Source organism: Centropristis striata, chromosome 10 (genome assembly GCF_030273125.1).
Source record: "Centropristis striata isolate RG_2023a ecotype Rhode Island chromosome 10, C.striata_1.0, whole genome shotgun sequence".
Classification (NCBI taxonomy): Eukaryota; Metazoa; Chordata; class Actinopteri; order Perciformes; family Serranidae; genus Centropristis; species Centropristis striata.
Window position 1 is genome coordinate 17562211 of NC_081526.1, and position 24239 is coordinate 17586449.

The 24239-nt window shown below is 40.0% G+C and overlaps 1 protein-coding gene across 2 annotated transcripts; it reads right to left on the bottom strand.

Moving 5' to 3' along the window:
• ankrd50l (ankyrin repeat domain 50-like) lies at positions 1–22524 on the bottom strand. 2 transcript variants are annotated; one of them, XM_059343393.1, is made up of 4 exons: positions 22329–22524; positions 17076–17866; positions 6334–6551; positions 1–5223 (listed from the first exon to the last, which is right to left on the bottom strand). In XM_059343393.1, the coding sequence occupies exons 2-4, from the start codon at positions 17501–17503 to the stop codon at positions 1682–1684; spliced, it is 4188 nt and encodes a 1395-aa protein (XP_059199376.1). In that variant the 5' UTR covers positions 17504–17866; positions 22329–22524; the 3' UTR covers positions 1–1681. The 2 variants fall into 2 exon arrangements, with proteins under 2 accessions (XP_059199376.1, XP_059199377.1); XM_059343394.1 differs by lacking the exon at positions 22329–22524 and adding an exon at positions 22177–22290.
• Positions 22525–24239: the final 1715 nt, after the last annotated feature.

Consider the following 24239-nt stretch of genomic DNA (forward strand, 5'->3'; position numbering starts at 1 on the left):
ACAACCTGATTCTCATCAATGTCATAAAATGAGCAATAACTACAATATTTAAGGGTGTAGTAGGACTTAAATCCCCCCCACACATAAATGAGCTTTTCTCCGTAGAAGGCTACTACGACTATTGTTTTGGGAAAATCAGGTTGTAACTTGCAGTCTACTGTTCTGAACCCAAAAAGTTAGCAACAGGTCACAGATGTAGGAAACAATTGTACCAAATCCTTTGCCAAATCTTTTGTTCAAATAGTCAGAAATCGCTTTTATGTTGTGCACAAGTGCCTCAAAGACATGAAGGTCGACCTAGCAGTTTCAATCATTTCAATTCAAATCTTAGAAATGTATCAAAGCCCCGGACCTTCATCAGAGTAAATATCATGCCGGTGCCTTTCTAATGAGAGCGCACATTGAAAAGGCAGTTCTGAAAAAGGATTTCACATATTGCAAAAAAATGGAGGTTAAATCACAATTGGATCTCTCTGCTGAGTCTTCCGTGCTCCAGTTTCAAAACAGCGCTTAGTTTTACAGTCCCAGGTGGCGGCATCAACCCACTGCCAGACTTTTACTACATCTACTACTACAGACGCTACAGCTACTAAATCAGACGCTTTCAGTGACATAAAATAGTACAGTGCATGAAATACAATATGATACACAAATCAAGCAGAAAGGGAAGAGGTAGACGGTTTTACGTCACTTTAATGAATGAATGTAATTAAATATGAATCCAATGCAAAAAAGGAAAAAGAACTAGAAATTTCTTTAGGCCACACACAAGTTTGAGAATTAACAATCCTCCCACATCCACCCTCAGTTTTTATGGTCCAATTTTCACTTTCCTTCCTGCTTGCTCACAGACACACACTGCGAGCGAGCCAAGTTGGTTCAGTACTTTTGGCTGTCTTTTATAGTTTGTATCATAAACCCCACGCTGGGTCAGGCTTTGGTAAGCTTGCCTTTTTCTGCAAACTGTTTTTTGGTCATCAGCGAAGGATCTATGGAGGGTGTAGGCCGGTTTATAGTAAATATCAAAGGCTTTAATAAAGATCAAGGCCACAAACTTAAAGCTCTTAAACAAGGTTGTTCACTGCTTAAAACAGGATCTTTACCAGCAGAAAATCATTTCAAACAAGTAAGGTCCACATTGAACATGAACGTTATGCTTTACACTTCAAATGAAAAAGCATGATCTTGTCTGTGAGAGCCCTGCTCGAAACACACACACAACAGCCGGCGGAAAGGCAGGAATGTAAGCTTTGATGTCATTCAGTTTGTTCTTTCTCCGGTTTTCTGAAGGGAGGTGGAGAGAGAGATCACTTCCTCTCTCTTATAAACCCAGAAAGTCAATGTACACAGTGAAAACTGCCTTCTCTTTGAACTGCACAAATGTCTGACTCAACCTAAAACAAAGATGTCTTTAGAATTTAAATGTCTGCGAATGTCTTAAATGTACACCAGCGGACAAAAAAGGTTTTGATACCAAACTGGGGCTGCAACAAAAGAATATTTCCATTATCAAATGATATGTCAATTATCAAAGTACCAAACTGAATAAACTGGAGATGCTGGAAAGGATTTGGCAGTTTGCTTCATAAATTACTTTAAATTTACACAAATTTTAACAAATTCAAGCGCTTGTGAATAAAGTTGAGCGATCACTAACTTTAGTCACACACTGGCGCACCAGTCACAGGGGTGTTTCTCTCTTGTATAAGGCTGCACTGGTGGGACCCTCAAACTGCAGTTTGATGGCCTGTTTCAGATTAAGCTGCGGGTCTGTGGTTGTCATAACATCCTCCGGCAAGGCACTACAAGGCGGGACGGGGCTAAACGTGTAGCAAGCAGGTGATGAAAAGTTTTTCTGGGGTTGGGAATCCCAGGTGTCCCCTTGAAGTGGACTTTGCAGCCTATACGGGTAGCCCAGAGGAGGACTTTCTCTGTTTTTAGCACCTATTGAAGGGCTGTCCTGCCCAGGCATTATCCCGAGGGAAGCCATGACTGAGTGCCATTTGCCACCCGTGTAAGTAGTCCTGTCTGCTTTTATTAAGTTTGAGTTCTGTTTGTTCATTTTGTCGCGATATTCGAGTCCGGACGACAAGCCTTTCTGAGGCAGTTCGCAGTTGTGCACCATTGCAGCAACCGTGCAAACAGTGGGAGGTGGGCTGCCTTTAGGGTGCCTCTGGCTGCTTCCATGGAGGCTGCCCATGCCTGGGCCCCCCGGTGGGGGGAGAGTGGAGGGACGACTACGACTTCGGGGCAGTGAGTGCTGTTGGATCTGCTGAATGAAGCTGAGGCTGTCAGCTGGGACGGTCTGCACTGTGGCCAGCGAGTGGCAGGTGGATGAGGTTTGGGAGCTCTGCATGGAGTGGAATCGTTCTGCAGTGGAGCCAGGAGAAGATACAGAAGAGGAGGAGGTAGCAGAAGTGACTTCACCTCCGTTACTCTCCAAGATGCCTGAAGAGAGGATCTTGTTGGGTTTGGCAGGGGAGACGGTACTAGATTTAGGCAGCAGGCCTACATATGGCTTGGCTCCGTAGCTCTCCAAGAGCCGGACGATGTTAAAGTGCCCATGTTTTCCAGCCACTTTGATGGGACTGCGGCCGTATTTATCAATGTGATTGGGATTCGCACCTCTTTCCAGAAGCATTGCAACAATATTTGCGTGTCCCACCTGGGCGGCGATGCTCAAAGCCGTCGCCCTCTGGTGACAAGCGAGGTCTATACTGATACCACTGGTTTCAAGAAGATGCCGTCCTACTTCAGCATGTCCTGTCCAAGCCACTGAATGCATTGGCGGTCTTCCTTCTGCATCCTGTGCATTGGGATTTGCCCCGTGCCGTAACAGAAGGTCTACCATCTCCACACAACCCTGCCAGGAAGCCACATGAAGCGCTGTTCGGCCCTCAGAGTCTCGGGACTCCAGGGGCACCCCGCCTTTCTCTATGAGGAGAGTAACCTTTTCAAGTCGATTCTCTAGCACCAAGAGGTAGAGCAGAGGCCTTCCCTCTGCGTCCCGGACATCGGTATCAGCCCCTCGCCTCATGAGTAGCTCTGCAACCTCAGCATGGCCCTCCAGGAGGGCGGCAGTCAGGGCAGAGTGTCCATCGTATGCTCTGTGATCAATGGGAGAACGTCTGTCCAACAACAGCCTGACCGTGCTCCAGTGACCTTCCTGCGCTGCCAATATAAGAGGCGTGCGACCTTCAATGTCCATCTCTCCGACACGCGCCATGCTGCCTCGCTCAGTCAGAGCAGCACACACACTGCGATGGCCTTCACAGGCAGCAGCGTGCAGCGGAGTCCAACCGAGGTCGTCTTTGTGGTTCTCGTCCAGGCCTCGGTCCAGCAGGGCACGGACAACCTCCACGCTGCCTCTTGCTGCGGCTAGGCAGAGGGCCGTCCTGCCTTCGCAATCAATGGCGTCCACAGCTGCTCCCCAGAAAAGCAGTCGCGACACCGTCTTCATGTGGCCCATTGCTGCAGCTGCCAGCAGAGGAGTGACAGCTGCTGCAGCAGGGACGTTACCATTAGGACCAGCAGTCTCATCTACGTCAGCACCAGCTTCCAACAGAAGCTCAACTACATCGTCATGGCCCTCATAGGCTGCAAGAAGCAAAGGCGTCATTCCATCGTGGTCTCTGTGTCCTGGATCAGCTCCACGCTCCAGTAACAGACTCGCTACTTCACCATAACCTTTAACCCCTGCTGCTGTGGGGACACAGAGGGCAGCGACTGACAGAGCAGAGCGCCCATCTCCATCAGCCAAGTTCACTTCTGCATTGTGGTCCAGCAATACCTCCACAATTTCATGATGTCCCATATAGGCGGCCGCAATAAGTGGCGTGCGGCCCTTGCTGTCAGCTTTGTCAACTCGTGCCCCGTAGTCCAACAGGGTCAGGACAATTTCCTCGTGCCCTCCCCACGCAGCAGCTCTTAAAGCAGTCCGGCCCTCAGCATCACATCCATCCACATCTGCGCCTGCATCCAGCAGAAGCCGGACAGCCTCACTGTGTCCTCCCCAGGCTGCAGAGCGGAGCGCCGTCCAGCCTTCGTTGTCAACGTGCTCCATCAGCTGCACTGCAGTTTCCGGCTCCTGGTACTTGGCCCATTCCAGGAGCATGGACAACACTTTGACATGACCCTGCCTGGAAGCCAGAGTCAGTGGTGTTTGACCCTGTTGATCTTTGACCAGTGGATCAGATCCGTGTGTCAGGAGAAGTTTGACTACATTTGTAGACCCATCATGGGCCGCACTGGCAAGCAAGGTCTGTCCATCTATAGAGCCAGGCTGGTTTACAGAAACCCCACTGCTGAGCAACTTCTTTATGGACACCTCCCTTTCAAAGGACTTTCGTAAACTAGGTCCCTCCTCGCCTGTACAATGCACTCCAACACTCTGGTCTGCAAAACAGGCTGCAGAAACAAGCCCAGTCCTCAATAACAGCTGAAGGACTTGCTGGCTGACTAGAACAGGAGGCTGGGGTGTGGATGTGGCAAGGGCACTACTGTCTCTAGGAGGAAAAGCGGGCACACCTGTCCACAGCATCCACAGTGCCAATAACGAGGGGTTATCTTTATGTTGACTTGAGGAAACTAAATGTGTTGCTAACTGGCAAGTGTCCTCAATGTCCAGGTGGGATCCCTGCAGAGTCAGAGCCATGGCGAGCATGCTGTGCCCCTCTGTTCTGCTACAGAGATACTTCTGTGTGCAATACTTAACATCGGTCAGCCACTCAGCAAAGCTGGCATGAAAAAGTAGTTTGGTACCTCCAGGGCCGTCGATCAGGAGAGGTGCAAGGGTTTGGAGCTTGTTCTGGAAGTCCTGCAGGCTGAGTAAGTTGTCATGTGTCCAGGCAGCAGTGAACAGCTGCTGGGGCGTGAGGGGCTTCGGAGCAGCCAAGAGGACATTGATGAGAGGCCTGACATAGACAAACAGTCCCCGGGGGAACAGTCTCTGGCACAACCACAGGTAGAGGCCATTTAAGGTTCCGGGGATGTCCCGGATCTCCCGGAGCCCTACCAGTGCAGCAGCCACACCATCCAGCACACGCTCGAGGAACAGAAAGCAGCCGCTGCTCTTAATGTGTAGCAGGTTCAGCATGTCAGCCGTGTCAGGGGTGAGCTGACGGCGAAGTGTCGCGTCTCCGTCCAGTCGACACAGGATGTACTGCTGCACGTCATGGACTGGAGGGGGCTTGCGGAGATCATCCAGACAGAGCCGGCGAAAACCTGAAATACATAATGAAAGTGAAGTTTTTTAAACCTTGATATAGTTTTGCCTCTTAGTCTGGACTCCATCAGCCCAACAATAAGTTATTTAGGTTCTCCTCTCTATGTGTCTTAAACTGATTATCATCATAAGGTCAGTTCTTGTCTTTCTTCTACCTTTCCATCCATTTCTCCATCTCTCTGGTAAAGGTATTGACAACCTAGTGGTATTTTCTTGCTCTTCTCTTTATTGAATCAACACACGTTCTAGTGTTTTTTTTCTATTATTCACACAATGGGTAAATTTCCAGTGTAGCAAAATGTACAGCAAAAATAGAAAGAGCATCAATAAAATAATTAATAGAAACAAGAAATATTAACAAGAAATATAAAAGTATTAAAAATTTAAGCAAGAAGAAAAATAAAATTTGGAACAGTGTATAAAATACCAAAAATTCACTGTAGTATTCCTTAATCTCTTGAAATGTGGTATTTTTACAAGTGTGTATAATTGAGAAGACCTGAGTGAGTGAACTGTGACTTTTTTTTTTATCTGAAAAGAGGAGATACATTCTGTATGGTCATCAGATTCCTCTGCTACAAAGCAACACCTGCATCCTTCATTTAAAATGTATTAATAAAATGAAACTGGAGCACATAACCAGAACTCTTAATCTAGATTCTGCTTTTAAACAAAAACCTTATTACCTTATTGAATAACTTGTATTTTTATTTGCAGTAACGCAGTCATTGGATGCATTGTTAATGTGGATGTTAATACCTGATGATAATGGGAGATGATGGACAACTGGCTGCTGAATTACTTGTAAGATGTCTAACTAACTAAGAAAGAAGAAGAAGAAAAAAAGAAAACTATAAGTAGTTTTCTCAAACGCTAATTTCACACCCACTGTGTGACTGGGTAGTAATTTTGAAAATTGCTATTTGTTTATTGTAGGTCAATCAATAGTCATTAAATGTGGCTCGTTCAGTCACTCAAAGAGTAATTTCACTCCCCATGGCTGCACAATATCCACCACAGGCTCACCTGAGGGAAATCACGTTCCTGTCTGACCTCACAGGCTCATATTTACAACATAATAACATCTTAAAGTTATTCTCTCTTCATACCTGAGAACATCTTGCACACTGCCTTGTTGTGGCGGCGGACGGAGCAGACGAGCAGCAGCCAGCCGGGCAGCAGGTGTTGATTAGCGGCCAGCAGCTCAGCAATGGAGCCGCTCTTCCCACCTCCTTCGCCTGTACCGTACCCGACGTCCAGGGAGTCCACCAGCAGCAGCAGAGTCTGGGCAGGAGGTGGACGGTCTAACAGGGGTCCCAACACTGCTCTGAGGAACACACAAAGGAAGAGATTAGATTTTCTTTTATTGAGTGCAGTTCAAACCTTTTAAACTCAGTGACACCACTCCATCACTATGCAGACAGCTATTTTTTTCCATGACTTAAGGCAATTTAATTTTGTTTTACCTTTGTCTGTCTTTTCATTCATATCAAAAACATTCAGAGCATACCTCTCAGGCTTATAGACACACAGTCAGTTCAAAACATTGCAGAGCAAAAAACACGGTATGTCAGGAATGGGATATAAAACAGTAAAAGATTGCAAAACTTGGCAAAAACCCTGAATCAGAGTGTCTGTCCTTAAAATAACGCCGTCAGCACCCACACCCTGCTGTGATCTGATATTGACTCAGGTTAATGGAACTCCTTAAAAATGTCTTGCTGTGCCCTGAACACACACACACATGCACACGCACACCTGTATTGTGCACCTCTTCTTTTATATTCTGTTATATTAATTTCGTCATACTTAGGACACAATTTTGCTAACATGCCTGAGCTCGGATTTAATTTCTTCTCGCCTACACTTCTGTGAAACCTTTTAGTCTTGACCATAAAAGCAATTATAATCATTTCAGCAAAATTCCTTCAAGCAGAGATGCAGCCCAAAGTGGTTAACAAACCTTAAAAGGTTGAAAATCAGAAGGGCACTTGAGGAGCGCAGACCCTGCCGAGGCCATGTTCTATCTCACAATGTTTAAAATAGAGAATAATATTTTGTATTTCTACCTTTTCATTTGGACTGTAGATTCTAATGCTTCACCTTTCTACCAAGTTTCATGAAAATCAAGCCAGTAGTTTTTTTGTAATCTTGTAGACAAACAAACAAACCAAAGCGCAAAACATAACCTCATGGAGGAGGCAACAATATTATAACCAAACACAAAAACAAATTTCCTGGGTCCCTGGGAGCACAGAGATCAAAAGTTTTTTGGACCTCTATGCTTTTATTCCAAAATCTAGACTTGAGACCTGAGGCAAATAGTTTATCAAAGGAGAAATAAAATCCTTCAGTTATTGTGATGTACTAGAGCAACTGAAGCATGAAACCTTCATAATGAAACTGCAAGTTGTATGTGGGAAGTGAAGCCTCCTGAGAACAAAGTTGTTGCTTGAAGATGATTACAGTGGCTGCACCAAAATCATGTCTGAGCCAAGGACCAAAAAACAACTCCATTTTCTGACACCTATGATAGTGTTATGTTATGGTACAGTAACTGTATAGTAATACTAGTTATTATAGGAACCCATGTTCACCCTGTCCTAACAAAGCCAGGCAGTGGCAGACCTGTGATTACACTGTGCTGACAGAGGGCTGGATGGCACTTTTTACTGCATTACTGGATCATCTTCCAGCAGCGTCAGACATGATGCTGCTTGACTATTTTTAGTGCTGCCTCCTCTCAGTCGATTAACTGGTTGTTTTGGTCTAAGTAGACAAAGATTTATGTTGTCCATCAGTCTTTTTTCATGCTGAATTACTTATTTCAAAGAAACTAATGAGCTTATCTCTGGTAAACACATGATTTAACACGGTTTTATTTGGAAAACTCTTCTCAGTGTTCATCGACTAAGAATTTCTTTAGTCAAGGACTGCACTAAACTTTTAATAGACAGATCAAATATACAAAGTAGACTCCGGCACACTGTCTAACTTGCAAGGCACATCATTTTTATTGTACTGTTTCAGGCGCTAGACCTTCATCATCATGAAGGTCTTCTTTGTATTTTGGATCCACTCACACTCTCCTACGCACTGGTCTGTGAAAGAGATGTGCAAAGTTTTTCCTGTTTCTACAGACAGACCAAATACATTTTTTTAAAGTGTTGCATCTTTGGCCATGCTTGCAGCATGGCTCTAGGGATGGCAATACCAGACTTCCAGTCAGTCCACCACTTTCCTCCAGAAATCTCAGCAATTATTAGATGGATTGCCATGAAATTTTATATTAACATTCATGTTCCTCAGAGGATGAATCCTAAAGACTTTTGGTGATCCCCTCACTTTTCCTCTAGCGCCACCATGAGGTCGCCAAAATTACTATCTAATTAGCAAATATTAGCATCCTAACATGCTGAACAACAGTGAATAAGGTTTACGTTAAACTTGTTTTACATCAGCAGGTTAGTATTCTAGCTGTGAGCATGTTTATCTAATCACTGTCATACAGCCTCACAGAGTCGCTAGCAGGTTCACCTGGTCAGACATGGACTTACTGATCTATCCCTGAATTGCTGTGTCTATAAAGAAGTTGTCTTTAAACAAAACAGCTGTACAACACTGTATATATAGCAGCATACTGAATCTCCATTGTAAACATTTCAGAAATAATAACCTGGATATATTTTAACTAGGTCTGATTTAATTCTAAGCGGAGATTTGCACAGAGCTGTACATAAAGACAGGGGTCTTGTTTTAAAGCTGACTAACAGTGATTAACTTGTGGTAGCAGTCTGGAATGAGTGGGTCACACAGAGGCTAAAGTCAGGTCAATTATCCTGCAACAAACACAGGGTGTGTGTGTTTGTGTGTGCTGTCATTAGTGTTAATGTCTATATTTACCAGTGACCAGAAAGTCCGGTCACCTTTAGTCACCAAATGTATGTTTTCAGCCTCAAATGGCCAACAGTCTGTGGGTGTGTTTCTGGTGCCTGATAATTGCAAAGTGAGCAATGTTTCCAGTCTTGTAAAAAGCAAAATATTCTGTAATCAGGAAGGAAGCAGCTCCAGAAGTGTTTATCAAACACCAGGAAGAGATCATTCAACCTGTAAACGGGGTCGTTGCGGCAGAGATGCATGAAAATTTCAGTTTACTTGGCAATTTATCAGAGAGAAGCTTGTGAAGTTGAATTAGTGACTAAAAGCGAGGTCGTTAACTGAACATGTTCATGTCAAGAACAAAGTATCAGTATCAGGATTAACATATGCGTAGGGAGTGGGGTGTGAAATTTTCAACATCACAGAAATTAGTCATCCATAATAATTACATTTTGGCAAAAAGTGCGTCCAACAAATCTGCTCTGTTTGAGCTGCGGTCATGAAACTGTGCATTCGATTAGTGAGGATTCTCTGATTCTGAAACTATAAATCAATACATTTGTCTTCATATAATGGACATATAAACCAGCATCATTTATTGGTTGCAATATGTGAATTAATTCAGGGTTTAGCTATTCAGCAGAGGAGGTTCAGTCGCCCACAACCTGACATCTCAACCCGTCATAAATAAGTTAGAAGATAAGAAATCCGCCTCAACAGTAACGAGACTAATATATGGCATTTGCTGTGTGGAATCGCGTTTCCCCGTGAGGTTAAAGGGGAAGAAAAGCAGTGGTGACCTCTGTTATTTATTTCTGGCGGTAATCACCTGAATTTTTTCAACAACCTCTTCAAGGCTGCAGCTAAAGCTTATTTTCACCATCAATTACTCATTCAATCAATAACAAATGGTATAAAAGTGAATACATGTCCATCACAAGTACCTAGATCCTGAGGAGGCGTCTTCAATTGTTAAATTTATAGCAGTATTTTTTTTTTTTTGGTGGATTTTCTGAGTTGGAGAGAAACCAAAAACATTTACTACTACTATTCTACTACATTGTACTTTACTGCTTCCTACATCTATTTTAACACATTTAATAGGAGAATATTGCAGTTTTTACTTACTTTTACAACATTGGTTGTAAATATAAAATATATATATAATTATGATGTTGAATTATAAGTGAAGACTTTATTGATCCTAGCAGGAAATTCACAAATTACTCAGCAGATAAGGTATACAAGGTTTTTCAAATTGCCCCAACCAGCTGCAATATTAAAGTGATGGACACATTCATGAATCAATAATCTATCAAAATGTATAATAAAGTAAAAAAATATGAATTATTCTGAAATGTATTATTCATGAGCACTTTTACTTTTTATACTTTAAGTATATTTTGAAGCTCATACTATTATCTCAATCATTACTTTTTTTTAATGTGGGGCTTTTATTTTGAAAGTGCACTTTACTCTACACTATCTTATTGCTACTTTTACTGAATAAAAAATCTGATTACTTCTTCCACCAGTATTAATTTGGCTTTTTATTATATACATTTTGTATAAAAATTGTTTATTACATTTATTTTAAAATAGAATATAGTTACTCTTATTTTGTACTTTACATCCTGTTACTTGCCTTAAATTACACTCCACCCCTGACTATGGGGTGAACAGTAATTTGGCCACACCAAGAATTTTGTGAGAGAAGTTTAGGTCAATCGTCTCTTTGTCATTATTTATTTACAGACAAGCCTTAATGTGTGTGAATCATCATTACGTTCAGACATTTCTTTACGCGGCAGTCTTGACTTTTATCACAGAGCATATCCTGTCATTAAAAGCAGATTTAAACCCTGCCCTGGGTTCCAACAAGCTTATCACAGTAATGTTTGCTTTAGTCATCTGATTAAAGTGCTGCTCCCTCACCGGGCACACGTTCAGGTCTGCGGAGGAGGAAGTGTAATGATCCTTTTATTGTTGCTTAAGGTGTTTCCGCTGCATTCAGCCCTCACAGTCCTGGATGCAGGTCCGTGGGTGACTTTTGACCCCAAGCTTCAATTCAGCTTGTGGAGGTCAGCGTGTCATAATCAAAACCAGATTTCCTTGAAGGCAAACATATTACGGCTGTACATCACTGCTCTGACTTTTTGACCTGCTCACAGACTACAATCATATCTTCTTCTTCTAATTAAAATTTAAAAAGTGCTCGGCCCTTTACTATAATTAAGCGCCATAATTACATTTCCTGATTAGATTTTGTTCTCTGGAACAAACTGCCTGATGGCCACGCTGAAGAGCAAATTGAAAACTATTTTTTTCAGGCTTAGTTATTGTACTACACACTAATGTGTCTATATTTTATGTCTGTGGGGTTCTTTAATGATGTTTTTATTCTTCCTTCCTTGTTATTGTGGCTATTGTTCTTATCTGTTACATTTCACTTATTAAAATACAAAATGTGTTTAATTCACTCTACAATACATGAGAAACGCATTTCTCAAAGACCCTTTTTTTTTAAAGTGCAATAATTTTTACTTTACAATTCAGCAAATAAATCAAAATGTCATACACATTTTAGGATTGTCTCCTTTTCTCTGCTTTATATTGTCACTATGATTACTTTAATAGCATTAGCATAAAGAATAAAAAAGAAGATAACTTTTATTTCTAATGAATATTTAGACATTAGAACTGGAATATTCTTAATCAATGGAAAAAAATAATAGTGAGACAAAACCACACAACTGGAAACAATAATTAAGATAGACTCTCAGGCTCTATTGAGAAAAATAAATAAATATGACATTTATTGAAACAAACATGGATGTTAAAAAAATTGATGGACAATTCACGTTCGGATCTTTTTTTATTGATTACCTCTTGCTGCATGCATGTGATTTGAAGATAAAACATGTTAAGTTAACTTGTAATGAAATGTACCGTATAATGTCTTACTACTGAACTGAGTTCAGGAGCAAAGATCCTAAACTAGCATCCCCCTGGATTACTTATTTAATATACAAAATGTGCTTTGTTTACTCAAAGAATAATTCTTCATTTTTGAAAAGCACAACAATTTGTGCTCTCACAGTGCCCGATAATTGTTAATCTCCAGTTCAGCAAATAAACCAAAGATGGTAAACATTTGCTTAGGTTTCACTGCTTTATATTGTTATATATTTAATATTTTATTAATATACTGTTGGTCTCATAAAATAAGCAACTGAAGACGTCTCCTTAGGATCTAGGTACCTGTGATGGACATTTATTCACTTTCTTCTGATTACCTCTTGCTGCATGCATGTGATTTGAATATAAAACATGTGAAGTTTACTTGTAATGAAATGTAGCGTATAATGCCTTACGACTGAGCTAAAAATCAGTTAGAAAACTGGCTTTATTTTCAGTCTGTAGTGACCTGTTTGGTCTTAAAACTCCTTTAACAGCAACACTACACTGCTAACATGAACACATTTTACATTTAAGCCTTTACTAAAGAAGTTGATTAAGCCTTCAGCTGCCGGAGAAAAGCTCTCCATCTGTCAGATAAACTTCTGGTTTAACTAAGTGCATTTCACCCAAGTACATTTCATTTAAACTTTGCATGACCAGGAGTGCTTCATTTAAACAAACAAACAAAAAACACCCCAAAAATCTATTTTTCAAAAAGGGCTCTGGGTTACAAAAGGCAGCAGAAACAATGAGCTGCAGAGTAAATAAAATACCACAAAAATCAAAGTTTGTGGTTTAAAAGCAAAGTGGGTCAATCCCGGAATAATTTAGCAGCTAGACGCTGCCGTGTAATTAATATAAATGTGGATATATGTGTGTATTTATGTATATAAATATGACGGAGGATTTGGTAACCATGGTAACATTTATGCATGCATGCATGCCAGCAGGAAGCAGTTTGTTGAGTTTGTGTCCTCCTGCCTGTATTTTGACAGTTTCTCATTTAAAAGTGAGCGAATTGTAGCAACCACACAGCAACCATACTGCTAATGACATCACAGCTCACACATTTTTCCCTGTTTCTAAATTTTTATCTTATTTATGTGATATAAAGTCAGCTTGTGACACCAATACTGATAATTCCTACTGAAATAAAGCAGTTGCATTAATGAGTGTCAGTTCATATGACATACATACACTCACCGGCCACTTTGGTGGACTTCAAAGCGAGCAGAATTGGGAAGAAAGGTGATTTAAGTGACTTTCAACGTGGCATGGTTGTTGCTCTGAGTATTTCACAAACTGCAACCATCTCTTGGTTTTACAGAGAATGGTCGAAAAAGAGAAAATATCCAGTGAGCAGCAGTTCTCTGGGAGAAAATGCCTTGTTGATGGCTGAGGACAGAGCAGAATGGCCAGATGGAAATGATAGAAAGGCAACAGTAACTCAAATAACCACTTGTTACAATTAATGTCTGCAGAATGTCTTTCTATTCTTTGTTACTTTATACTTCTACTAAATTTCAGGGGTATATTTAAAAATACATTTTACTCTGCTACATTTCTTTGACACCACTGAGTGCTTATGCTTGCATGATATGATAAGCACTATGCCACTAATCTACCCAGTCGGGCTGCAACAAACTATTATCTTCACTGTCAATTGCTGTTGATTATTTTTCAACTTAATTGATTTGTTGTTTGGTCTAAAATGCCAGAAAATGGTTTACACTGTTTTTTGATATTGTTTTTATTATGCAAAGTGCCATTGAGACCCTTTTAATGTGCTATACAAACACAATTATTACCCTATTATTAATTTTGTTAAATGTATTTTTAAATGGTAATCAGTGTTTCTCAAAGCCCAATATGTCGTCCTCAAATGTCTTGTTTTGTCTATAAATAAAAATATTAGTTACAAGTCATAGAGGAGCAAAGCAACTAGAAAATATTCACCTTTAAGAAGCTATAATGAGAGAATTATGACTTTTTATGAAAGGAATTAATCAAACTTATTAATCGATTTGCTCTCATAATGTAATAAAGACAAATTATAATATTCCATCATCATTTTACACTGTAAAAGGAGACATTCTGCATAATGTGTCTTTTACTACAATTCGCTGATATACTTTCACTTGTAATGGAGCACTTTAGACCACAATATTCCTACTGTTTTGACACAAAAAGTATCACTTTGAGAAACCTCTGTCCTCAAACACACCAGACCTCAGAAGCAACAATGGATAATTTCTAGACCAAGTGAACCTAACGACAAGTGTGAAACAAACACTATCAACTATCAAACAACAACACATCCAGTTGATTCTGCAGCTTTGATTCACAGACGTTTCAGACAGACGGAGCAGCAGTACATTAAAGTTCAGCCAACAGTTTATAACCCGCAGACTACAGCTTGTTTGAAGCATACGTCCCATGTGTTGGCCTTTCACTGCCAATTTCAGCCCGTGTTTCAACAGTTTGTCAACGGCTGTTCTCACATGGCGATGTTTTTGCCCGAAGCCACTTTCTCTCACAAGAGCTCCAAACACAAACAGCGTCTGGCTGCAAGCCAGTGTGAGGGCAGTGAGGAATCCAGCCTGGGCACTTCACACCAAACACAGCAGGAGTGTAAAAGGGCTCGGACACGTCGCAAAGCAAACAGCACCAATCGGCGAGGTCACCCTCCTCTTCCTCGCTGACTGGTGCTGAGACGGTCACTGGGGTATCGGAGGCATTTTTCACCTCTTTGTTCTTTTTTCCCCCTCTCTGAAAGGAAGTTGTGTCGTAAATAACACTGTAGCATTCATTCACACTGGAGGCCCATTGTGTGTGCACTGAATGGGCCACATTATGAGAGCAGAAATAAATATAAGACGAGGGAGAATAGCTGCTGCCGTCTTTTTCCTGTGACTGTCATGGCCTCTTTGCTTTGGCGATGGCCACATGGTTCTAACATTAACAGGCTCTGCTGCTAACTGTTGTGTCTGTTGACAGTGTAAACACCTGCAGAAAACCACCTCTGTTTATACAAGAGAAGGTGGAGCCTCAAAAGCTTTCATGGATCCCTTTCCCACAACATGAACAAGAATTGCCATCGCGTTCAACTTTCACTCTCTCATTTCTCTCGGCTGAGTGGGAAGCTTTTTATGTTTTATTACAGTGTTGCTGTGTGACGCTGCAGCAGGAGCTGATAATCCAGAATCATTATTAATCAACTCACAGTGGAATCAGAATTTTAAGTTTAAACTATCTTGTCTGATTTAGCAATGCCAGATAGACTGTGACAAAAGTGACAAAACCTGTTTTTTTTGTTGTCATTCACATGTATAACAAGCAAAGAGTGCCACATGCTTCCCTGTATGGAGTATCACTTGAAATGATTTTGCACACATATTTGGATTATAGTATGTGTAATGATAGGTGATACAAAATCCTCTGCAACATTCTACAATAATGATTGACAAACTTTTTTTGGATAAACTAACCTCACAGAAATGTGTCTTTTTGTGTGTGTTTCGTTAATGGATCAAATACTTAAAAAACAGAAAAACCAATGTATGACATCGCTTTGATTCTCAAATCATATGAGTCATACTGCTATTATCGTAAAAGCACTGTTGCTTATTGATTTGCAATATTGCCCACACTGGTCTAATGCAGATTATACAGATAATATCAATACCCTGGTAGAAGAAGCAGTGTTTTTCTCTATGTCTAACCAGGGAATGTTTACGTCTTTCAATGAAAAATGCATGTGCAATTTTACATCATTTTGGACCATTATTATTACTACCATATCTGTGGACAAAAAAACTTGGAAAGCTGGAGCAGATAATAAACACCTAAAAAACTTGCAAAGGACGAAAACTAAAAAAAAAATGGGATCTTAGAAAAGTAATTTAGTTAGTGTTGATGCTCTCCACATTGATTTTACATTCATTTGGCTTCCCAAATACACTTGGGTGCTGCACCTAGGCTTTATAATAGTAGGGATACCCTTGGTAAGGCAAATCTAGGACAGTATTTAGTCTCATGGTATAAACTCATATTAAGGGCTCAACAATAAGGATTGCCTGATTGCCGGGGTTAAGTGAAATGCCACTTCTGGCTAGTAAATCTAGCAATCTCTTGTCTGATCGAGAAAGTGGTAAAAAATAATGAAACATCGTTTTTCCCTGAACTGGAGAACAGTCTTCCATCTCACTTCCATTCATTCACTTACTTAAAGATTAAATTATAAATAACTTTAGTATTTGTTGTTATTTGATAACCGCTAAAAAAAAAAATTAAAAATCGCATAGGTGGAAGTAAACATTAACTTTTGGCAAGCAGATTTCAGACCCAAAAAACTCCCCAAACATTAACATTGAACCCTGATAGTACCCAACTGTGGTGACCATGGATCCTTATTGTGATTCTGATTGGATCCAACAGCCCTGGTTGAAACATCAGCAATAAGCAAATCAAATTCATATGATCCATGTTGTATCTCATTAAGATAATCAAGATTTTATGTTGCAAAACCAAGAATGGCTCCCTCATGAAACAACAGACCAGATTACTTTCTCATGGCTAAAATAACGACAAACACTGAATGTTTTTGGACGCCACAACCGAATGATAAAACTGACCGTTTACAAAACAAAAAGGAATTTGTGTCCCAGGTTTCCACAGTCTGTTTTTTTTAAATCAGTGAACCACTTGTTTCCACTTTGACACGTGTCAGATGTAACCAAGTTCAGCTGCTCCTGCTTTCACCAACAATAAAACCGCCATTTACAGAAAGTGATACCGCACATAAATTCTGCTGCTCGGAATGAGCCAAGCTCTCTTGAACATGCACATACATGCTGAGCGCCTGGATGGGTTTTTGTTGTTGTCACCTTTTTTTTTTTTTACCTCTCTCTCTCTCATTTGGCAACCTTGTAATTTCCCTAAAATCTGCTTCAATAAAAAAAAAAGAAAAAAGAAAAACTGAAGTAAAGTTTTGAAAAGATGTGTTTCAAACCTCTTGAAGGTGTCATCAGGGTCTTTTTGACAGGTGAGAGGCTCCAGAGCGGGGGACACAGACGGGCTGCTGATGATCTCTTCGTACCCGGGAGAGAGAAGAGGCGAGGCCCTCAGCTGCTCCACCAGGCCCAGGACGAACCTCCACAGCACCGTGCTCCTCTGGTCCTCCCTCTGGCAGAAGTGGGAGGCCAGGCAGCGCGGTGCCAGCTCCACCGCCAGCCCTGCCTTCGATGTGGGCCACACTACCTCCGTGCACAGGGCGGTCTTCCCGGCGCCGGGGCCTCCCATCACCAGCAGCCCTGGCGGCTGGCCCGGCACAGAGCGGGTGTCCAGGCAGCGCCGCAGCTTGTCCAGGGCCCATTCCCGGCAGTAGAAACGCCGGCCCTGGAGCAAGCTGGAGCTGCAACCGAATCCACTGCTACTCATTTGTTCCTGGGACTTTTACTTCCAGGCGACAACTCACTGCTCTGAACCCCACGTCCCATGCTCTTCATGTAATCCTTGAGACTTTTAGTTTAGAGCTGCAGCTGGGGACACCTCTGCTTTGTGACAGAGCTTCCTCACACTGACAGTTCCTGAAAGTGTTGCATCAGGTGATTATTATCAGCGGCTGTCCTTCCCCTGCAGGTGTAAGGCTGACAGGAACAGGAGTCAGAAAAAGGTTATGTCAGCTACTGGTTCACCTCCTCATTTTCTGTCTTCAGATTTCTCAGGATCTTCTTGTTGCGTGGTTTGGAACACCAAAGCGAAGAAGAAGATCTGTGGTTACCACCCTTCATCGTGCCTCCTCTGGAGATCATGGAAAAAGGGGAAAGAAAATGAGTCAAGAGAGGATCTGACAGCGTGTTTTCACAGATATAATGACACAGTATCTCACCCCTCCCCTAACTGAGCCGCTCTCCGTCTTCCAATTACAGCCACAGTTTCTGTCCTTCTCTGACAATTTTAGGCATCGATCCCAAACAGCAGCAGCTGTAGCATGAAATTCCCTTTTCCTTTCTCACGCCCTGAGCTCTTTACAACCCTGCGTTCATGCCTCACACCTCCCTCTCTCCATCTATCCGTCTCATGCTCTCCGGTTTTTCCTGTTTGGGTTTTTTTTTTGTCTCCTCCCTCCCTCTGTGTTTCTCGGCATGTCAAGACATGCACAGGAGAGCAGGGAGAGGGGAGGAGAGAGGGAGGACTCATGTGGCTGTGAGCGATTCAGCAGTTGACAGGTGGGAGGGGTTACCTGGGGTCAAGGTTCAGTCACAGGGCAACACTACACCTGGAGCTCTAGCTTTAGATGATTCATCCATGTGAAGCCACAGCATGCTCAAGTCATGAAAAATTGCTTTTTAATCATCTGAGATGCTGTTGTTATCACAGCATGACTATTTCAATTTCATTCTGATTTACTTTTAGATAATTAGTTAATGTAATGTCAAGAGCTGAAACAATTAATTAACCAACAAAGACTTTAACAATGTTTTCCCCACGTTCCCCCACGTTCCTGGAAGACTTGCACATATTTATGCAATTTCACATAATTTGTTACCATCTTTATTTCTGTGAACAAGAAGTTGGAGAAGCTAGAGCAAATAATATATATACACAACACACAAAAAGCTGAAAGAAAAAAAACTTGCCAAAGAAGTCCAGTAGGGACCAACTGCAACTATACGACCTGGGGAAAGCCATGAAGTTACTTTTATGTTTTCCGCATTGATTTTTGATTTTTTTTTTCATTTTGCTTAGATGGTGCCCAGAGACATTTAATTAATATACTTTGGATAATCAATTATTATTTTATACAATCATTTATTAATTTAAAAAAACAGTTTCTCAAAAATAGATATTTTTCTATGATTTATATTATTGTTAATTGACTATCTTTGAGTTTTGTACCATTAGTCAGAAAAAAACAAATTTAAAAATATCCTCTTGGCAGTTGTGATGATCTTTTTTCATCATTTTCAGATATTCAACCGACTAAAAGATAAATAAAAATATAAATAAGTTATTTTTAAAATGTGGCTTAAATTAAGATATATCACGATTATCTGCATTATTTTAAATATTAATACATTTTTGCTGCTTTTTTTTGCAATTTTTCTTGATTGAAAGCCACCTTTCATTTATATTTAACTAAATGAAATATGTGAAATATTGTTTTTCACCTTATTCAGATGTTTCTGCATACATTTTCTAAAATGTTTTCTCAATTTTCTCTGTTACTATTGAAACTTTAAAAAGCCAATCAAGCCATATTAATCCCACTGTGACATTTTGCTTTAAAAGAAAATAATACAAGTCAATAAATCTCAGTCTTTAGAAAGCTGCTGACGAATCGGAAAACTTACAGTATAAATTGCACAATTACTGTAAAGAAATTAAACAGCAGGAGAGAAAAAATACTTTCAAGGAATTACAGTAATCATGCAATTTTCTGGTTTTACAAGCTGCCACGTTTTCCTCCCCGACTGTATAATCAGCTGTGAGCAATTTCCACCATGTGTTTATTTTAACACACAATGTGTCCACACTTAAAGTAAATTAAATCAGGTTCAGACTGCATGCTACCATTTGATGAAATGGATGAAAAAAGCCATGCAAAAAAACCTTGAAGGAATCCAGACGGGGAATGTCAAAGACCTCTGTGACAAAGTTAACACAGTGATGATGAGAGTGCTTCAAATTTTTCAAGCCAATGCCTAATCAAACAGCAGCTGCACTAAACTGAATATGTCATATTTAAACTGTCAGCTAACAAGTGAGGAAATTGAGCTCAGTGGTGTGCATATCATCTGCGGTATGATATCCTGGTGACAGAATGATTCAGAGGAACCAAAGGAAGCTTAATTTCCTCCTACAGGTGGATGACACATGTTGAACGCTTAAAGCTAACAAGTGCCAAATACTGAAAATGAACTGAAAAATGAGGAGATGTGTCGTTTTAAAGCAGGACACTGAAGGGCTGACACCAAACATTGAAGTTGTCGACATTCTTGTGATTACTCGTGGTATTTACAAAGCCCTCTGAACCTGGCGTGGAGCCTGTAAAGATGCTGCTGCAGCAAACCGCAGCCTGGAGCAGCATCTTTACAGCACTACACAGACATGCTGTCTGCGCAGAAGACAGATCAAGTCGTTTTAATTTATATACCTCCAAAGAAGCCCCGTACTCCTTCTTTAATTTGGAGGTAATAGCTTTTAAATAGCCTCATAAGATTCTGCTTTCTTGGACAATAACTTATTTAGACGTCTTCGGGCTACTTTGTGTCTGTTTCCATCTAACTCTGATTTCAGATAGAATTAAATTTTGAATGCAATGACGTACTGCTGCATGTAATCATGGATCTCTACTTTCATTCAGCCACCCTGCTGCTCAGGCAGTACTTTTTCCGTCTGACCCAGATTTTGTCCAGACACATTTACTCACTCCGATGAGAAATCTGGTAATGGGTGGCTGAGACACAGGCAGGAGACATCTTGTTGGAGATATAATGTTTCTCTACCACGCTACCCCACTTAGTGAAAGGACAAAAGTTTCAGTAGGTCTACTAACACATATAAAGTTAACTTGACTGACTATCGATATATTTTGTTGTTAAATCCGTACAAAAACCGAAGTACAGAAGTATCAAAATAAGACATCAGGCACATACAGATGAAGCTTTGAGAAAATAAAACTAAAAGCAATACCACACACCTAAGGAGGACAAAAATGATGTTACCAGCTAGCATTCTTTTATGAATGTTATTGTATTGTAATAAGTTTCATGCCTGTCCCAGTGTGTAAGTGTATATAATGTAAAATTTCACTGCTTCGCAACTTGTGTACTATTGGGTTCATACTATGTCTTTGGACACACTAAAAAAATCTTTTAAAAAAGATTTTAGCGTACTAAATAGCATGTTAGCATAACATTTTTGCAATGCAGCCAAGGAGTTCTGTGACAGTGCGCCTCCTATAGAGTGCAGACCAGATATTACTGCAAAGGTGTTGTTGACTACCCCAATGATATGATGCAATAGATAGTGTAACGATCATTACCAAAGAGCTTCTGAGAACAGCTAGCATTAGCCAAACTGTGTTAAAACCATATATGGGGCTGTGTAAATATCTAATGTTTGCAAAAGAAAAAATAAACGAATTATTGTTGACGTTCAAAATACTTAAACATGAGTGGCAGGAAACGCAACCACACCCACTTAGGAGACAGGAAGTGTGTACAATTTCTGCCAAAAGTGCCATCTTTCAGCATTTTTGGTACTACTTGGACTAAAAACGCAAACCAGAACACTTCAGAAACCAAAATATGGTGCCATTGTAACTCAATTTATCCATATGCTGATATCTGTTCATAGAGATAAGCACGAGTTTGTCAAAAGTTAAAACACACACGAACACACACACACACACACACACACACACACACACACACACACACACACACACACACAACCAGCTTTAAAGCTCACTGATAAACACACTACATTTAATCCCTCTCATAAGCAAATAGAAATGTAAAAAACGATAATTTGTGGTATTAAGGATGGGTTACTTGCTATTCTATTACGTGCTAGGCTATTCCTTCAAAATAAAAGAAACAAGCAGGAGTCTAATGATGTTGCCAGGCAACCAGTGCAGACAGTACAGTACAAGCCCCCCAAAATAACACAAAATATAAGTGAATATCAGCATATTAAAGTGAATATCACCATTTTCTTTAAAAGAAAAAAGGAAAAAAAGAGAAAATTCCCTTAAATATAATATATTAAGTAGTGTTTGTAATTAAAACCTGAATAAAATGTATAAAGATCTTAAAGGGTTTATGTTTTTTGGTCTTTTTCATGTCCATTTTTAAGCGAACTCCACATGACCTATTAGCCGACTAGGTACTATTTTTAAATAAAGTCTCTCCTTACGTGGCATTTCCTTTAACATTACAGCCAATTAGGTCTCATATTTGTCTCGCTTTCCGGCTCCACAGGTGATCCTCTGCAGGCTGCCAACCCTCCACCTGCCTGCTTCAACACCAACAATAGCATCATATTTCCTTCATGCACAGTCAATAAAACCCATAATCTATCTGCTAATGTGTGTATAAACTGACCTCTGTAATGAGGCGCAGCGGTCGTCGCCATTGTAAACAAAAAAACACAAAGTGAGAACCGAAAATACTTCGCAAAAAGTCTCTAAAGTCAGAAATATCGTTTATTTCCCACTAAAAACACCGTGAGTGAATTTTAAATGCAGAAAACTTACCTGACAGACACGCTCCCCATCTCTGTCTCCTCCTCTTTACCGACACCGGATTTTAATCACGTGCATCCACTCCCACAATCCTCCACAGCCCCACGTTAAAGGTGAAGTTATTGTTTTAATAAATGTCCTGAATGTCGGTTTTCTGTCGCTCCTTAGTCTCTCTCAGGGGAGCTGCTCTCTCTGCTTCCCTTCAACACTCTCTGAAAGGATGTTCGAGAGGGAGAGAAAAAAATTAAAGGAGTGTTACAAGGACATCCTCTGCAAGGCTGCTTTCACACACACACACACACACACACACACACGATATCGTCACACTGTTAAAATAATCGCCTAAGTCATTTTTTGTCAAAATTCTTTTTTTGTTTTTTTGCATCTCCTCATAACGCCGGCCAACAATAATAAAAAATAAAATCGCCTACATCCTCAGTTGATCAGATCATGTGATTTTACTCCTTTAAGATCATCACTTCTTTGATTTTGCCACATTCATAGGCATCGGATAAGAACCCAGCAAAGAAGAGCTAGAGGGAGCTTGTTTAGTTATCAGTTTAGTTTATCAGTGTTTTATTGTTGACACTAATATTGGTAACACTTTACTCTAAGGTGTCTACATAAGAGTGACATGAGCGTGTCATGAACATGAACATTAATGCTCATGATACTTGTCATGTCATGTTTCTGACAGGCTTGTGTGACTCTTATGTAGACACCTTCAAAATAAAGTGTTACCATATCTTGCTTAAGTCACAAAGGCATGTTCAAAACATTGCCTAAGTCATTTATTTCTCTTTAGTTACATAACTTACACACAGTGTTATTACTATGCCAATAGCCATCCTTTGTTACATCCTTTTGATGGATCCTTTATGTAACACTTTTGGTGAAGTTTTTTGTGTTTCCTGCGAAACTTGAAAAATAGATGAAATGTTATTTAAAAAAATACTTGATAAAGTTGATTTATGTGAGATAATAACTCAAAATATGAGTAAAACATGTGATATAAAATGTCAATATTTAAGCAAACAAACTTTTTGAGCCAATAAATCTCATAATTCTTAATTTTGCCTGATCAAGTCATGATCTTAAATGTTTGATTTTTTTTAATTTTTTTTAAATTGACTTAAGTGTCTCAAAATAAGGACTTTTTACATTGCAGGACAATTTATAACTTGTGATGGTTTTAAGAGATATCTGTCCAACCTAAATGATTTTATATCTAAAAATTTTGATTTTTTTTTTAAATCTGAATGATCACATATTATTACATTTTTAATTTAATCAAAAATATATATGTATTTTTTTTCTATTTTAGGTACTTTTATTTTATTTTTATTTATTTAAGATAAGCCACTAGTGGGTCTCTACCTCACCTGCACATGTAATTTATTTCTATTTACTTTTTAAGACTTTTCTGCTGAAAATACACATAAAGAACATAAAGAACATTTAATTTGGTTTCTTTAATAGTAATAGGCCTACATTTTAGTACATTTTTTATTTAATTATTCATTTCTTATTTAATTAGTTTGAAAGCTGACTTGGAGAGATGATGTTTTTCTGTCCAAACAACATAAACTGTGCTCTTTAAAACTCTGTTTCACCAAACTGTCCCACGATCACAGTTGAACTCACAGTGAAATGAGAAATGACCTTTTCACCCTGTGAGCCGATTCTCCACATTCTGACATATTCTCACAGACTAATAAATACCAAAAATACCACTTTTTTCTTACATAATAACTTATAAACATCCCACTAAAGGTTTTGTCGTTTACAGTATGATGTTTAACAGGATGATGTCGTTAATGTAGTTCATCTGTGCAAAGTTACATAAAGAGAGAAGACACATTCAGAAAAATATCCAGAACACTACATTTATTTGTTTTCTGACCTCCTGGATGCTGCTGTTTC

Coding starts and splice junctions, on each gene's coding strand:
- ankrd50l (XM_059343393.1), bottom strand. CDS start 17,503: ATGAGTAGCAGTGGATTCGGTTGCAGCTCCAGCTTGCTCCAGGGCCGG. Junction 6,552..17,075: donor CCTGATGACACCTTCAAGAG/GTTTGAAACACA, acceptor TGTGTTCCTCAG/AGCAGTGTTGGGACCCCTGT. Junction 5,224..6,333: donor AGTGTGCAAGATGTTCTCAG/GTATGAAGAGAG, acceptor TATGTATTTCAG/GTTTTCGCCGGCTCTGTCTG.